The sequence below is a fragment of the Ursus maritimus genome (assembly GCF_017311325.1).
Source record: "Ursus maritimus isolate PB19 chromosome X unlocalized genomic scaffold, ASM1731132v1 scaffold_X1, whole genome shotgun sequence".
NCBI classification, from domain to species: Eukaryota; Metazoa; Chordata; class Mammalia; order Carnivora; family Ursidae; genus Ursus; species Ursus maritimus.
In genome coordinates, this window is record NW_024423319.1 from 96,925,745 (window position 1) to 96,943,556 (window position 17,812).

The 17,812-nt window shown below is 38.7% G+C and overlaps 1 protein-coding gene across 1 annotated transcript in view; it reads left to right on the top strand.

Annotated features, from left to right (window-relative positions):
- Window positions 1-17,812, top strand: part of DMD (dystrophin) — a 1,667,815-nt gene that overhangs the window by 23,096 nt on the left and 1,626,907 nt on the right. Inside the window, exons 3-5 of the mRNA XM_040633145.1 lie at window positions 1,826-1,918; window positions 9,254-9,426; window positions 15,658-15,776. Coding sequence (XP_040489079.1) covers window positions 9,266-9,426; window positions 15,658-15,776 — 280 coding nt within the window. The 5' untranslated portion in view covers window positions 1,826-1,918; window positions 9,254-9,265. The remainder of the gene's footprint in view (window positions 1-1,825; window positions 1,919-9,253; window positions 9,427-15,657; window positions 15,777-17,812) is intronic.

The following is a 17,812-nucleotide window of genomic DNA, read 5'->3' on the forward strand; positions in this document are numbered from 1 at the left end:
AAGCAATAATACTGAGAGATCCTGTGTACCTTTAACCAAGCTTTACCCCAGTGGTAATATACTGTAAAACTATAGGATGATATCACTACACGCATCAACATTGATATAAGCCACCAATAGTATTCATATTTCCTGAGTTTCACTTGCACTCATGTATGCACGCACAGGTGTTTTTATTTATGTACATTACCACACATGTACATGCGTGTATCCCCCATCACAGACAAGATGCAGAACAGATCCTCACCACAAGGATCCCTCAAGCTGTCCTTTTATTTTTTTTTAATTTTCATTTTTAAAGTTTTTATTTATTTGAGAGAGAGTGAGAGAGCAAGAGAGCGACAGGGAGAGAGAGAGAGCTTGAGCTGGGTGTGGGGTAGAGGAAGAGGCAGATTCCCCACTGAGCAGGGAGCCCGATGTGGGTCTCAGTGCTGGGACTCCACGATCATGACCTGAGCAGAAGGCAGACACGTAACCAACTGAGCCACCCAGGGGGCCCTCATGCTACCCTTTATAATCACATCCACCTACCCCACTCACTCATCCTGATCTCTGACTTCTGGCAGTTGCTACCCTGTTCTCCATTTCTAGAACTTTGTTTATTCAAAACTGTTATATTTAATCCATACTATATGCAACCCTTTGAGATTGGCTTCGTTTTTTCAATTTAGCATAATTCCCATCAGATTCACCCAAGTTGCTTCGTGTATCAATAGTTTGTTCATTTTCATTGTAGAGGGGGATTCCATGGTATGGATGTAGCACAGCTTGTTTAACCGTTCACCCTTGAAGGGTACGTGGGCTGTTCTCCCAGATGACTGTGTTTGACTGTTACAAATAAAGTTGATACGAACACGTACACATAGGGTTTTGTATAAATATAAGTTTCCATTGCTTTGGGGTAAATGCCCAAGAGCCCAACTGCTGGATTGTACGCTAAGCCCATGCTGAGTTTTGCAAGAAAGTGCCAAAATGTTTTCCAGAGTGCCTGTACGATTTACATTTCCCCCAGTCATGCATGAATGATCCTGTTTGTCCGTATCCTCGTTGGCATTTGACGTTGTCACTATTTTAAAATTTTAGCCATTGTGGTAAGTGCGCAGTGCTAGCTCATTGTGGTTATAATTTGCATTTTCCTAATGGCTAATAATGTTGAACATCTTTTCATGCACCTACTTGCCTGATGCTTATGTTTAACCTGACTCCACCTAAAAATATTAGAAACATAAAGGACAGGAGATAGGATTTGCCTTAAAACAAAACAAAACAAAACAAAACAAAACCCTGCCAGATTTTGATTCCCAAACCGAGTCCTAGATAGAGAGAGGAGAGCTCACCATAGCTCCATTATTTACTAGAGTTCTAATACCTGTTTCTAAAGCAAGGGCATTTTAGTCAAATGCAGTTACTCCTAATTATAATAGCACTTCTTTGAGCAAGATTAAAGGACTGATGAAATTTCTTTTTATTGAGTTTCAATTTTGTATTAGGAAGCACATATTAATTTTGGGCATCCTTTATGAGTTATCATTGTTAAACGTTTTATTTGAAGATATTCTGATTGGCCTCTTTAATCTGCAGTAATCTATTTATGTACTAAAAGTACATTTATTTCCTATCTCTTTGCAAATGTGTTCGGGGGCACTTGTTTGTGAAAGAGTGCATTTACAAATGCATTTTGTTTCATTTTTAGATTATTTTTTAAAAGCTGCAATTCTGCTTAGGCTCTGAAAATAGCTAAATGCAATTACCTTCGCATTTTGTTTTCTTTCCAAATAGACATTTTGTCTCTTTCCTTCAAATGTTTTCTCTTTATCTTTTACAGGTTGATTTAGTGAATATTGGAAGCACTGACATAGTAGATGGAAACCACAAACTGACTCTTGGTTTGATTTGGAATATAATCCTCCACTGGCAGGTAAGAATCCTGATGAACGTTTCCTTTTTGTGTAAAATCTTGCTGATCCTTTCATTCTTACCCTTGACCTGCAAAGCAAACATGTATACCTCTGGCAATACAAAGCCCATCTCCATAAAACTGCCTTTTAAATTGGCACAACTGATGTCATTTGAAATGTGAAGGATCAGTAGATTATAAAACAGGTTCTAGAACATTTGCAGGAATATTTTTCTAAATTTTATTTCCATGTGTGGAGATGAGCCAAAAAAGACAAATCTCATCAATAGGTTAATAAAAATATTTTTCACAAATATGTGTCTTCTATAACTCGCCTATACGCAAATCTACATAGTTTTGTAAAAACTGTTAATCACTACCAAATGAATGAATCTTTTGTATTCTCCATATAAATTAATGCCAATAAAAGATTGGTAGGATATGATTATCTGTATATATGTTATGTTACACACAAACTAACTTCATAATCTGATTTGGGAATTGCATTTTTTTCTGAACATTCAGGATAGGGTTTTCTGAATGTCTATACTTACTGGACCTCTGCAAAACAGATCAAAGGTCATTTGATTTAGTGAAAAGAGCATACATTTTTCCAGTCAGACCAACATGAACTTAAATTTCAACTCGCCCATTTACCATTTTGTAGTGACATTGGTATAATGCCATCCGTTTCTGGGCCATAATTCCCTCATTGTCAAAAGAGAAAAAATAATAATTAACACATATATTTCTTGTCAGGCTTAAACGAGAGATTATCTGTAAGGCACTCAGTGTACCATACCATTGTCACTACAGGTGTATCATATGAATAATTTTGATTGCTTGGAGTTTTCTACTCATATTTTAAAAATATGGAGGAAAATTGGGATGTCTGCTTTTTTACTAGCAGTGATTAGTTTTTCATAAAACAATTTTTTTATATGTAATTTATATATTATAAATTTACCCATTCTAAGTATAAAATTCAAGGTGTACCAACTGGTTTAGTTCTCTTGCCCAGGGCTTCTCCAATTATTTTGAGTAAGGCACATTTTTTCCCCCAATCCATCAAAGATTTTTGGATTTTTACAGGGTTGTACAACCATGAAAACAATCTAATTTTAGCACACTTCCACCAACCTAAAAACAATCTTATGCCTGTTTATGGTCACTCCCCACTCCAACCCCAGCCCTGGGCAATCATTTATCTATTTTCTGTTCCTATGTCTACCTTTTTGGACATTTCATATCCATGAAATGATATAAAATAAGTGTTCTTTATCTAGTTTCTTTTAATGAACATAATCTTTGAGGTTCATCCTTATTGTAGCAAGTATCACTACTTCATTTAGTAGTGTTGACTTAACTTGAATTGTACTTTGCTCCTGCTCAGAGTCAGTGTGTAGACCAGAGGTATACCTAGTCAACTCAGCAGTTGAATTGGCCCCCATACTGACCCAATTGACCCCCATATCCTTTTATTCTAAACACTCTGAATAGGCTCAATCCTATTTCACAGCAATATGGGAAGAGATAGAGGACAGCATAGTGGATGACGACAGAAAATAGACCACGAGAACCTTGAATGAACCCGGGAGTCCCAATTCTGGGCCTTTTCCATATAGTGATGCTGTCAAATAGAACCAGCAAGGCAGCATAGGGCCTCCCATAAAACTGGTTTACTTCTGTTGCTCAGTACTTCTCAAACTGTCTTGACGAAAGGACAGTTTTTCCCTCTTTTCCATTGTATTACATTACAATTACAGTAACACTGAAGCATTACAAAAATGAACTAAAAAGACACAGAAAACCTAAGCCATTTTATCATTAAACTCAGCAGATGTATGTAGGACCTTGTAAAATTGTTACAATAGTTTCTAATGGACTAGCCATTGTATTTATCTTATGGCCTGGTAACAAATGTTTCATGGAGGGACCCCATCTTGCAGAAGACATTAAAGTTGCATAGATGTTGTTCATGACAAAGCCAGCAGAAGTTAGGCATGCCTAGAGTCCCAAAAGGCTATTTTAATTGTATTTTTCATTCAAACTGTCTCTCATATGATCTCACACTTTTTTTTTTATTTTCTCAAAACCCTTTCCATTTCCACTCACTGCAATATAGAGTTTCAAAACTACCCTGATGTTTTTTTCATTCGTCTGTGAGCTTGCTCATTTTTTATAATTAGCATGTGGAGGGGCTCTCACATTCCGGAACACCAGAAGGAATGCTTTTGCAGTGTTTCCTTGTCTGAGACCTTTCTTATAGTCTGTTCTTTCACATGTATGTCCTTGAATCACCATATCCTTGTGATTGCAAGGATGTAGACTCTTCTCAGCCTCTGCCTCCTTATCTCTCTTCTATCACCCTGCTAGGTTCTCTTAAAACTACTAAACATACTTACAAAAGTTCCTCCTGCTCAATACTCCTCATCATAACCCAATGAATCCCAAAAGGTATTTTCACTGAGAGTACATATTTGCCTTCCTCTTAAGTGGTCAAAGAAGCCCTTGAATTTCAGCAGAGATTAAAGGACACTCTGGCCAACCTAATGTACTTTCCGGATCTATCAGATTGAGAATGGCATTAAAAGATGGAAAGATGTGAATCTTTTGTTCCAGTGCCACATACTATGTTATTAATAGTGCCACGGAGGACTTCTCTTTGAACTTGTAAAAGCTCAGGAATGCGTACCCTATCTTTCCTGTCACTGTTTTCCCAGTTTCCATGTAAATAAAATTGTTAGCCTGAAAAATAATGCCTCTATTGAGGAATAAGCAGCTTGGAACAAAATTGTGAAGTAGACAACGTGTGTTTGGCATCTTTTTCTTCCTTCTTTTTTAAGTGCAAACCTTCCTTTTTAGGGTGGTCAGCTTGGTTCTGACAACCAGCTGGAGATACAAACATATCCTGCTAACAGCGGTGTGCTATCTGAGGTCAGGTCCCCACCTTTGCTGGCCAGGTCAAAGGAAACACTCAAATCCAGGGCTATTTTACACGGCAATGTTTGTTTATTTATTATTTGCCCATCATACAGGAGAAAGATGGTTTTGGCGCTGCTGAAAGCCCTTGCTGTAAACTCCTGGCTACCTAATGCCTTGTATGCAAGATAGTTCTTGTCTCTAGTTTTCTTCACACCCACCTTCCTTCCCTTGTAGAAAACTATCCCTACCCCTCTCTATTCCTACCCCTCCACCACGGCTCCTTGTCAGCACAGGATGGATTGTGGGAAGTAGACGCTGAATTTAGTGGCAGGACATTCATTAAGGCACACCTTTGGGATGAGCACTTGAGGAAGGGAGACGGTAAGTGGAGTGAAAAGCACTGGAGCTGTGATGTACCCTCCCCCCTCCCAGCAAGGGCTGTTTGCAACCCCACAGGGGAAACTGGGAGCTAGAATAGCCCTTCTGTGTTGTTCTCAGTGGGGCTGACATGGCTGAGTCTTTATACCATTTCCCTTCATCAGTCTCTAGGTGTGGGCTGCCCTAGGAAGGGCTTGACCTTAGGTGACATGACTACAACTCAGGCAGTCCCTGAGAGGATTTAAAACTGCGGGCTGTGACAGCTGCCGCAACAAGCCCTTCCTTGGAGGGCAATCTTGGTGCCCCATCTCCATGTCCATCATACCTTCTTTGCCCAGTTAACTCCCAGTCATTTTTTGAAATCACTGCTCAAAGACATTTCAACTTTTTCCTTTTAAAAACAGATGTATAGCTGTATGCACACACACACACACACACACACACACACACACACACACACACAATTGTTTAAACTGATTATCTCCCTTATGCACTGTAAGCCCAAAGAGTGGGAAATTTTTCTGCTTTAAGACTCACCTTAGGACCAGCTCAGTGTCTGACCGAAGGTTGGTCCTTAATAAAGATTTCTCAGTAATTGTCTTTTAGGTAGGAAAAAGAACTGATTATCTTACATTGCCCTTTATTATTATTATTATTTTTCTTAGCAACATTTATACCCAAATAGAAGAAGCAATACCAGTGAGGCTGAGGCTGATAAGCTGAATTAATGACATAATGATGCTAAAGGAGTTTTGGGTTGAATACTGTGTTGCCCTTTAACATTATGTGCATAGAGGGCAGTCTGGCCAAGCATTTTACAAATGAACCCCATTCATCATGGGAGGGTTGCCCGATCAGTGCAAATCACCAGCACTGAGCCAGTAGGTGCTGAGTCCAGCCCCGGTTCAGCACAGGACACAAAAGTCCATGTCTTGCAATCATTGTGCATGGAGACTGTGCACCTTATAACTTTAGAATATGATGAGAAAAATGATATATCTTACATAACTATTCAAACTATTTATTCACTGAGTGACTAAATAAGCAGGTCGGGAAGGAATTAAAAAACTGGATAATCTGCCTCTAAATAATAGATTTAGTTATCAAGGGATGGTGATAAATATATGCAGATTTTACATCTTCAAATCATTACATTTACAAGGCATCATCTCAAATCCTTTTCAAGTATTTTAAAGTTAGATTGAACAGCCTATCCTAAAATTTGCATTGACTCTTTCCTAAAAGAATGACTAACATTGGAGATATTAAAATATGTATTTTCCCCTGAGGCCTTTGTTAACTTCTACATGGATGAAGAAGCAAAATAAAATGTCATATTTAGAATACACGATAAATATTCATCATCTGATCAAATGTTGGTAGTATATGGACCTTACACTGCAGAAAGAATGCCCTTGGTGGTAAAAACTCGTCACATTGACTTATATACTTCCTTCAGGAAGTCAGGGGCCTGACTTATATTTAAAAAGTAGCCTAGTAATTACGCTTTTACTAGAATATGTAAACAGTTTGTTCTATAATGTGGTGTCACTGCATTCTTGAAACCTAGAGAAATGTTTAGAACGGATTTCTGCATCAGATTAGTTAGAAGAATGAAATACAGCATTTGCACAAAGTCTAGAAAAGAATCAAACGTTCAGAAACTAACAAAAATAAAAGCAAGGGTCTGGCCTTTTTCTCCTTCCCCGTGGTCTGAGTTTCCACTTCTCTTCTGACTTCCGGGAAGAGAGGGAGAGAGGCGGAGCTTTATGGCCCGCAGACCCAGACCCAGACCCTAACCCAACCGGAAACCAGACCCGAGCCTCGTGGCCGGCCCGGCTCCGCCCCCCGCCTGCGCGCCGTCCTCCGCTCGCTCAAAGACCGCCTCCTGCTGGGGCTCGGCCATTCCTGGTCTTCTGTGTGGCGTCTTCAGCAGTTCCCCTCTGGCCCGTGGCCCCGCGGCAGGCACTCTGCAGGCCCTCTCTCACTCCTGTTGGCTGATGCCCTGCTGGTCCACGATGGACTTCCTACGCAGTGTCACGGCGGTCCTCGTCTACCTGGCCATCTCCCTTGCAGCTGTCCCCAAATCCTCGGACGGGGCTTTCAGGGCAGCCGGGCTCCCGGCTTCTTTGCCGCCATCCTGCTTGCAAGGGGCTTCTACGTGATCTTTAACGACGGGGCTAGAGTCCTCAGACGAGGAGACGCTGCAGGCGACGGCCAGAAAGGCTGAAGAAGGAAAGTGCGGACTCCGGACTCTGACTGAAGTCCTGCCAGTGCCCAGGCAAGCTGAGCCACACAGGCCAGCAGTCCTGCCCCCTGTGGCTGGAGTGTGGCCAGGGGACAGTGTGTGCTGGGACGGGGGCTGGGACGTCTCGAAGAGCAGCGGTGGAAGTTGCGGACAGAGTGGCCCGGCTGCACAGCCCCACGGTGACTACACAAAACGACACCAGTTGGCCTCGCACCGCCTAAGCACTCTGCGTGTGAGGGCATCTTGAATGTTCCTACCCTTCTCCCGACGTGTGCTGCACAGCTGTAAGCCCTTAACCTCTCTGCCGAAAACAAGCACGAGGGGCAAAGCAGGTAGAGCCTGTTACCCTGTCACAGGAAGCATTTTGTGCTGCAGGAGGAAGGTAGGTGGGGGTGCGAGGACCAGTAAGACAACCCTCCAGGCCCCAGCGGTTTTGTCTGCATTTGGTGCCCCTGCTCGTACCAGGCACTTTGTCGAGAATGATCCTTCCAAGATTCTTTTGTTCAGAGAGTACCAGGTCCCTCTTCGTTCTTGAGGCAGGGAGAAAACTGACCTTTGCCCTGTCATCTAGGAGAGAGTGGGTCTCCATGACCATAACCGACACCTCACATTTTTGAAGACCAGGTCTTCTTCAGGTGAGGTGACTCTTCTCAGTCTGAGACTGTTTCAAAGAAAAGCTCATAGATTAGTCTGTTAGGTCCAAAATATCAAGAACACCATGAAGTAACAGTGACAGCCTCCCGGGTCGCTGGGCAGGCCCAGCCAAACACCCTTTTCCTCCTGGGGGCCACCAGTATTGTGCTTCTAGACACCAGAGCAGGTCTCTCACCACCTCTGGAGAGGTAAGATGTGCCTTCTGTGTTCATCTAAGGACCTATGCTGTGTATGTACCTTAAATGGGATTTTGTAACCTATTTTTTTTTTTCATACAAAAAGCAGCTTCTTAAATGGCATTTCCTGTGTTCGAAGAGGCTTCATAAACGAGCCAGAGTTCTGGACCCATGTTTTGGGCATTTGATGCCTTTGTTCTTCTCTTGCATGTGAAGCTTTTTCCTGAAAAAAGCTGTAACAAATTAAACCAGACCAACCACAAAACAACAACATGCGAACATAAAAACTCAAGGCAATACATTCACAGCTTTTAGGGATAAATACTTTTTCTTTTGTTGATTCTTTATTTTAAATAGGCAAACTCATTCTTCTGTTTTTTTTCATTTCGGTCAGTAAACATAATTTGCATTATTTTAAGTTATAGTATAAACCTAGGGATTTTACTATAGTTGTCCTTTGATTATTAAAACAACCTTGTATGTATAAGAAACAGAGGCCTAAGAAAGATTAAATGGCCCAATTAACACGATTTTTGTTAATAGCAAAGGCAAAATTCGAACCTAGGTTTAAATAAAGTAAGCTCATTCTCTTATCCACTATGCCATTCTTTCTGTCCTAAAAACACTAAAATTGAGTCCTTGGTTAATAACAAGTCTGATATTGTTGTGCACTCTTCTGTAGTATATTGAAAGTTAGAAGATGAGCAATTTTAAAAGCACAAAATTAATAGTTTAATGTGGCAGAATCCAGGAGTGATATTAAACGTGTACAATAAATGGTGTATTGTGACACCGACCAATCAGAATAGATTCCTAACTAATTGGAATGGACTCCGTCCTGGTAGAATCTATTATTTCTCATTACTAATTGACTCTAAAATTTCTATTACTGAAGATTAGGACATTTAAATTTAAGTTTGTGTGGTTCTTGTTCAGGGGATGCATTTTCTTATGAAAATTTCTTTCCACATGTAGGTCAAAAATGTGATGAAAAATATCATGGCTGGATTGCAACAAACCAACAGTGAAAAGATTCTCCTGAGCTGGGTCCGACAATCAACTCGTAATTATCCACAGGTTAATGTCATTAACTTCACCACCAGCTGGTCTGATGGTCTGGCTTTGAACGCTCTCATCCACAGTCATAGGTAAGGAGACTACTGAGATATTGACTAATTTTTATAAGTATTGATTTAGAGACTGATTATCTTTTTCTCGAGTGTGGTTCCAGCTCATTTCCTACTATGTAACACGTTATGTATTTAACCATATTGATCTGACTATCTATTGGAATGCACCGAATAAGAATATCCTCTTTTTTATGTGATGTATCATTTCATCATTGAAATATTAAAATCCTGGAGCATGAATGTGGTTATGGTGGGAGGGGGAGGGGACCCGCATGTTTGAAATTGGAACTCTGACAGAAAATCAAGGTTATATTCTAACTTGGCTAAGAATGGAGTTGGTCTTTCTAAACAAATAATGTGTTAGTAGGGGCCTAAACAATAGAGCTAAAACGGTTCCAAATCTCATGTGAGTGGCTGTAGCAAAATAATTACTATCATCTGATTAATAATGTGAAAAAGAAACCTTTCTCTTGTCAGATACACACTTAGATAGCAAATACATAAGGCCCTGTGTAATTTTTTTATATTTCGGGATTAAAAAAGGCTCTGAGCATCTTAGCAACCAAGGCAAAGAGCAGACCACAATTAATTCTATGACTCAGTGCTTAGAATATCAAAAGAAACAATTGCGCTGAACAGTAGAGCAATTGCTGTAAAGCGCTGAAAGAGAGTTTTGTGGATCTTCATAAAAAGAACTCATTGTGATACAGTGAACCAAATGTTCTTAACTGTATTCCATACACTATCATATTTTCTAAGATAACAAAATAGTTGTTTGCTTTTTCTTGTATAAAGAAGCTTAGTAAATGAATTATTAACAGTTCAAGAAAAAGCAAAACAACATGGGAAATACATACATATAATGCATTCGTTTTTATTATATGTAATATATAAATGTATATTCTATGTATAATACATTCACTCTAAGGAATATCTGCTTTGGTTTTCCTGTTACCCATCTCTTTTATCCAGCCCAGTCCCCAGAGTCAAATACATTGCCTTATTAACTGTGTTTGAAATGCCACTGGACTGCTTCTGCCCTGATTTTCAATGCAGCTTATCTTTTCTCACTTTGATCTTTCTTTTTTTAACAAGTCTCCCATTTCCCTATGCCGGTCTTGTTTCTAGAAAAGTCCAGAATATAAATTTTCTTCATGCTAAAGCTCAATCCAAGAACAAATGCTCTCTCAATAAGCAGCTTTGTCAGGTGTCTTGCTCCAGCTGGATTTAATTAACCCCATCCAGACTGAGTTTTAGGTGAATGACTCAGCAACCTGATTTTCAAAAGGAGGCAAGCTCACACTCATGTGGCATGTTAAGCAGTGTGAACACGTTGTTTTTCTTAAGTATGACACGAAGAAAAATACTGCACAGCTTCAAAACAGCCAGATGAGAAGGAATAGAGGCATTCATTCTGCATTATAAGTCAGTGCTGATTTATGCAGCCACATGCTTCACAGTAAGGGCCTGAACATATTGATCTTGCTGTTCATGTACACGTTTGCAGATGAACAGAAATATTGAGGATCAGGTTATGCGGTCCTTGTTGGCTCTTTAGCATTTTCTTTTCAAGTGGTAGGCTTCATTCTTGCCAGCATGTTCACACACTACATTTGTTAATATTATATTTCATGATTTCTGAATATATTTGTAGTACAGTAAACATTTCCAGATTGCCCTGCTGCGTCTGTCCCTGACCCACTCTCTCTCTCAGAATATCGTTTATATCTTCTCTCCTGTCATATTGAATGAATCATCAGTAACTACCTTTTCATACATAACATAGTTACTTTTCAAGAGGTTTCTCACAGTTGATAATGCTCTTTCATGAATCATCTCCCTCTTCTTTTTGTCTTTGACAGATGTTCATATTGTTTATCTAAAGGAAAAAAATGCTTTGAACTTTTTGTTCCAAGGTGATTGTCACTGGTACACTTAGGAATGTCATAAGGTGTTCTGATTTCAATAATTGAGTGACTAAGCTATATAGAACAGAGGCATGCACTTAATATAAAGCATAGGGATTGACAAAGAGCCTTGCCAAAGATTAGGATATTGCTGGCTTTATATCTATTTAAGGCTAAATTTTATCTTAATATGTAGGAAATTAGAAGTATTATATTGGAACACAAAGTCGACTACAGTGCAGTTAAAAGGAAGCCAAATTCTACTTTTGTAGGAAAACTTTATGATAAGTGGCTGGAAATAGCTCAAAGTATGTGATAAGTGGCAATAAGTATAATGTTAAAATTAAATTATCTTCCTAATTCTTCATTTTAATTTATTACCATAGAGATAACATAGCATGTGGTTAAAAGAAAGTGAGACATGGCGGGTGCAAAGGAAAAAACAAAACAGAATGTGTCTTCATGACCCCAACCCCACCCCATCACTGTCTACTTCCTACAAGTGGTTACTGTCAGCAATTTCTTTTATTCTTTCTCATGGTTTTCATCATTATGCATTTTAATTTCCTGAATAATTGGTGTCTGACAGTAGATCGATTTACTCCTTGATATGAAGCCCACAAATATTATCTCTTATCCCCATCTATTTCCTAATTTGATTACTATAATCATTTCATTCTTTTTAATAGTTTTTTAAAGAATTTATTTATTTGAGAGAGAACACAACAGAGGGAGAAGCAGACTCCCTGCTGAGCAGAGAGCCCGATGCGGGGCTTGATTCCCAGGACCCTGAGATGACCTGAGTCGAAGGCAGATGCTTAACTGACTGAGCTACCCAGGCACCCCTGATCATTTCATTCTTAAAATTGTTGTCTGCTTTACTTTAAGTGGTCTTGGTATACCTTGTTTCATCAGGTGTAGACAAGATCTGTTGACTACCTGATATAAAAGATGACAAAATTATCACACTTGTACTTCCTTCTCTCCTCTTCACCTTCCATTTTGTTATTATAGTATTCTTAGAAAAATTTTCTTTTGAGTATAGTTGACATGCGATGTTATATTAGTTTCAGGTGTACAACATAGTGGTTAAACAGCTTTATACATTATGCTGTGCCCACCACAAGTGTAGCTACCATCTGTTTCCATGCAGTGCTATTACAGTGTCATTGACTACATTCCCTTTGCTGTGCCTTTTATTCCCATGACTTATTCCTGCCATGACTGGCAGCCTGTGTCTCTCACTCCCCTTCGCGCAACCCACCCACCACCCTCCTGTCTTATAGTATTATTCTTGCATCAACAGTGTCTGTAACATTTATATATGTAGATTATAGGTGTTTTTGGCATGAGTCTATAAATTGAAAATGCATTGTTATTTCATAAATATAATTAACCTTAGAACAAAGTAATAGAAGTTAATGTTTATTAAGTTAATGTTATTTTGTAGGCACTTTTCTAATTAAAATATCCCACTTGTTTCTCATGACATAGATACTATAATTAGTCCCATTGCACATATTGGGAAACTGAGGCACAGGGAGGGTGCATTATTTACCTAAGACCATTTGGCTAATATGTGGTAGAGCCAGATTTGAATTTATAGAGGACTCTGCTAGGCTATGTTGTCTTATTCAATTTGTCTGTTTCCTCAAAAGACTGGTGAACATTGCGTGTTCCTATTTATGGGTTCAGCTTTGGGTCAGCATGGGAAGGTATGTAGCTTTCTTCTGTTGGTTAGTCTTACAATTCTTTATGCATTGGAAATCATAGTTATTTAAAATGTTAATGATGAATTTTAATGATTTAAAACATTAATTTTAATGCTAGAGGAGATCTCAAAGGCCATTCAGTGCATTTCCTTCTTTTTTTAAATGAAAACACTGAAGCTCCAGTAGATAACGTGACTTAGATAGCTCCTCACCCAGGTGATTAGTTCGTGGCCAAGAGGAGAAGGGGATGAAGGGAAAAGGGTTAAAATGAGGAAGCAACTGTATTCTTCTTCATCCTTCTCATTTAACCTTGTTGATTGTATTGCAGATGAGAAAGCTACTCTCCCGCACTCTCCCACCTATGTTCTTTCTGGCTTCCATTGCTGGGAGATACAGAAAAGAAGGTGGGACAGAGGTTGTATAGTGAAGTTAAAACTTCCCCAAATAGTCTAGAATTAATTTGTATTTATTGTCTTTCCACTACTAGTCAGCTCCCAAATTATCCATAGGTTCTAAATATTGTTAGCTCTTTTGGGTAACTTGGAATATAGAGGGCACAATAGACTTCCTAAGAAGTAGACAAAATTCTGGTAAATTAATCAGGGTAGCATCAAATAAAAAGGAAGTGAGATTCAAATGAGCAAGTTGTACCTTTATTTTTAGTTATGGTTTTTGAAAACAACAGTTAAGCCAATCCTTATAATTTCCTTGCTTGCCAAGCATGAGTTCTTAAGCAGGAGTCCATTGACAGACCCAATTGCCCTAAAATTCTATGTAAGTTATGTGTAAAGATATGGACAGTTTTCATGTATGGATAAAAGTTTTCTAGTGCTCATCAGATTCTCAGAGGTATCTGTGATCCAGAAAAGGCAAAGAACCATTGGTTTCCAGTGTTGTTGGGGTAAATTGGCCTTTTACAAACTCATCCAGTTCCCCTTCCTAGGAATGCTATCTCCTGCCCCTTCTTGATATTGAAAATCTCTCAACAGAGCCAGGCCTGTGAGGTCTGACTGACTGAGCACATTCTGCTTTTTTTTTTCCATAAGAACTTTGATTTTCTTAGTATCCACACAACTCAGAATTATCTTCTCAAAAACTTCTTAAATTTAAACCCAAACCACCATTTAAGACTCCCTTAAGCTTCAAAAAAGTATTTCTTGACCTCTTCAGATTTTAGAAAACCTTATATCTTATTATCTGTGTTTTTCACATTTAAAATTTATTTTAACTTATTATGTGTACATTTTTTCCTTATTAGGTTTTAAGTCCTTATAGGATAAGAACTCCCTCTTATGCTCCTTCATGTTTTCTCTATTATCAAGTAAAATGATGTTCATAGAGTATGTTCTCATCCATTCTCTGGTTGTGTGTCAACAAAATTTACGGAGTCAAATATTTCGTCAACAAATATTTACGGCCCTTCTATGTCAGGCCGGGTTTCTAGAAGTGAACAAAAATGGTGAAAAAAATTGTATATTCTGTATTCTTGTGGGGGAAACAGGTAAACAGACAAGATTAATTAAATATATAAAATATTAAGTAGTAAGTGGTGATGAGAAGGAAAGGGATAGGAAATGAGTATGTTTAAGGTTGATTTGGGAGTGTGCAATTTTAGATGGGGAGAGGGCAAGAAAAGACTCACCAATAATGCGGCCTTTGAGGAAAGACACGAAGTGGAAGAGTGAGCCATGTCCATGTCTGGGGGAAGAGAATTCCAGACAGAGAGAGCAGCACATGCAAATACAGAAGCTACCTAGCTTGTTTGAGGAATATGAGGGGAGAGGCAAGGAATCAAATCAGAGGGTTAACAGGGAGCTAGACCATGTAGGGCCTTGTAGGTCACAGTTAAATCAATGAATTTTACTCCCTGATAGCAGGGATTTGAGAAGTTTGTGATGAAACATTTTAACAGATCACTCTGGCAGTTTTGCTGAGAATAGATTAACAAGGGCAAGGCTGGGAGTAGAGGAGCAGTTAGAAGGTTAATGCAATAAATAATCCACACAAGATAAAATGGTGGTTTGGATGGAGGTGATGGCTGCAAGGGTAGTGAGAAGTGGTGAAATTCTGGATATGTTTCCAGCTAAGTGTTGTATGAGAGTGAGAGTCATCAAATTAGACTCCACGATTTCTGTCTGAGCCACTGCAAGTTTGAACTTGTCCTTGATTATTGAGGAAAGGAGAGCTATAAGAGAGTAGGTGGGTTGGGGGAGTGTGATGGGGATGAATACTGGAAGCTCGCTTTTGGACACCTGAGTCTTGTGATGACTCTAAGTGGAGATACTGAATAAGCAGATAAATCTAAAGTCTGGAGTTCAGGGAAGAGGTCTGGGCTAGGCTTATGAAATTGGAAGTCACCAGCAAATGGTTGGCGTTCAAATTTGTGAGACTGGATGACATCAATATATTTTTGTTACTTGGCAAGGGAGAATGAATTCTCCTTTATTTTCTTCAGGATTTTCAAGTAAAATTGTGACTTGTTAAATGAAAAACGTTATTGAGGGGTCATGAAGAGTAACGCTCAACTCTTGAGGATGATGGGTATGGGTTGTCAATTAAAAATTAGAAATGAAGTGAATCTCGTGAAATATTGTAAGTTGATTTATATTTGGTCTTTGTGTGTATTTCAGGCCAGACCTGTTTGATTGGAATAGTGTGCTTTGCCAGCAGTCAGCCACACAGCGACTGGAACACGCATTCAACATTGCCAAATGTCAATTAGGCATAGAGAAACTGCTTGATCCTGAAGGTTGGTACATTTCTGGACTACCACGGTTTTTAGTATAGTTTAATATTTATCGTCTCAGATTTAACATTTCCACAAACTAAGCACAAAAGAGAAACTATGCATTATATGTTTTTCTGTATTCTGGGTGTATTTAAAATGTTCTTTCTTCTTGCAACATATTATGAGTTGTCCTATATGATTTTAGCTCTCCAAATACCATGATCTAAAACTAAAGTGTAAAACTTGAGAGAAAATTCCAGGCCTTTAGAATGTATATGCCTCATGGATGAAGCATACTACATTCGAAGTACATTGACTCCAAATAGTTTTAAAAAAGTTCATGTTTTGCTTATTCTACCAAGAGATTTGGTAGACTAATCAGCTATAATTAATTAGCTACTCTTGCCAATTTCATTCATATACTCTATAAAAGGCAACATGGTTTACTGTTTAAATCAGGAAATCTATTCCTGGCACTGCTTCTGTTATAATCTGTCACTCTGGGGGAAGTCCTCCATTGGACGATTATTCGTTTTCTGCTTCCATTGACAGGCAGCACTGTATTTATATTTTTATTATATTACGCTTAAGTAAATTTCATAATTATCTCTGGTGCTACATAGTCATACTTTCCAGACACATGGATTAGAGGGATAATGATTCTTGACCTCTGCTTTTCTTCTAACCTATGAGGCACTTTTTTTGCTTGCCAACTTGTTTGCAATTGCAGACTCTTCTCACTTTGTTGAGGCTTTGCTGTACTCTAAAACCACAATTTGGAGAAGCAGTGTCCGTGGAGCTGATATTTGGGTAGGATTATATAATTAGATGGTCTTTGGAATATTGAATCAGTTCCAGCTAAGGAGATCAAGTGGTGGTAATGGGTCTCATCAGGAAAAGCTCAGAAATAACTCAGAGGATATTCTTTCAGTGGTGAATTTATCATCCACTAGAATCTAATCCTCTGTGTTGCAGACCTGATTACCTCATCTTATTGACAGGAGATCCATATGTTGGTGGTGGTGGTGGGGGGGGCATAATTTTAAACTCAAAAGAGGATATATCAATCAAAATGAAAATTCAGTCATTTTAAATGAGATATTTATTACAAGAATCAGAATACTCACATATAATTGACCGAAATATTGCTCTTGGTAGGCACATGTACTCGGGAAGGAAAATTTTAATAGCACAAATGTGTTTGTGAGGTTGAAATCATATTAAGTTTATTAGAAATGTTTCTTCTGCTTTAAATAATGCATAATTTAGCACTGACTCCTGTAAACTCTTTGTGTTGCTTCAATAGATGATTAGCATCCCTCCTGCCCTGGTTTAGCTCTAAGGAAGAAATTGTATCAATCATATGTCCTTGTTTTGCAGGATGGGGGAGGATTACCTCACTATTGACTCCCATACTGATTTACATGTTTTTTCATACTCCAGTGAGGTAGAGAAAGGCACATGTAATGAAAATATGAACTCTAACCCTTAAGGATAAGGGCTACAGTGTATAGATTTGAAGGATAAGCCTGTTAATAGTGTTTTGTTTTTCATTAAACCCATATATGGTTACCAGTTCCCAATATCTGGGATATATGCTCTAGTTATTCTTATGTATGCTCTAGCCTTCATAAAATAGTAAGAGTAGGTTTAAAATAGATTTTTTTCTTTTTAAGTGGTGAAATGGCTAAAATGGCTTTTGTTCTTAAGTTTTCCTTTTTGTCAGTGAAATAGGGACACCAAATAGGCGTCCACATCATAATCAGAGGGCAGTTACATGAGTTATGTATTTTATAGCGTAAAATAGCCTGCTGTATCCAATTTCATACATCTTCCTAACAGGAAAGTATATGTTGCAATGTACATCGTGTAGACCACTATAATATCTCAAACAACAATTCAAAATCAACCAAATGTAATATGAAATACAAGCTGATTAATAGCAAACCGCTGGGTATGGTTTCATTTTGCCAATGAAGTCTTCGATCTGAAAACCCATTCTGTTCATGGGCTCCCTTCCAATTCAGAGCGTTCTGTCTCCTAAAATGGTTTATTAC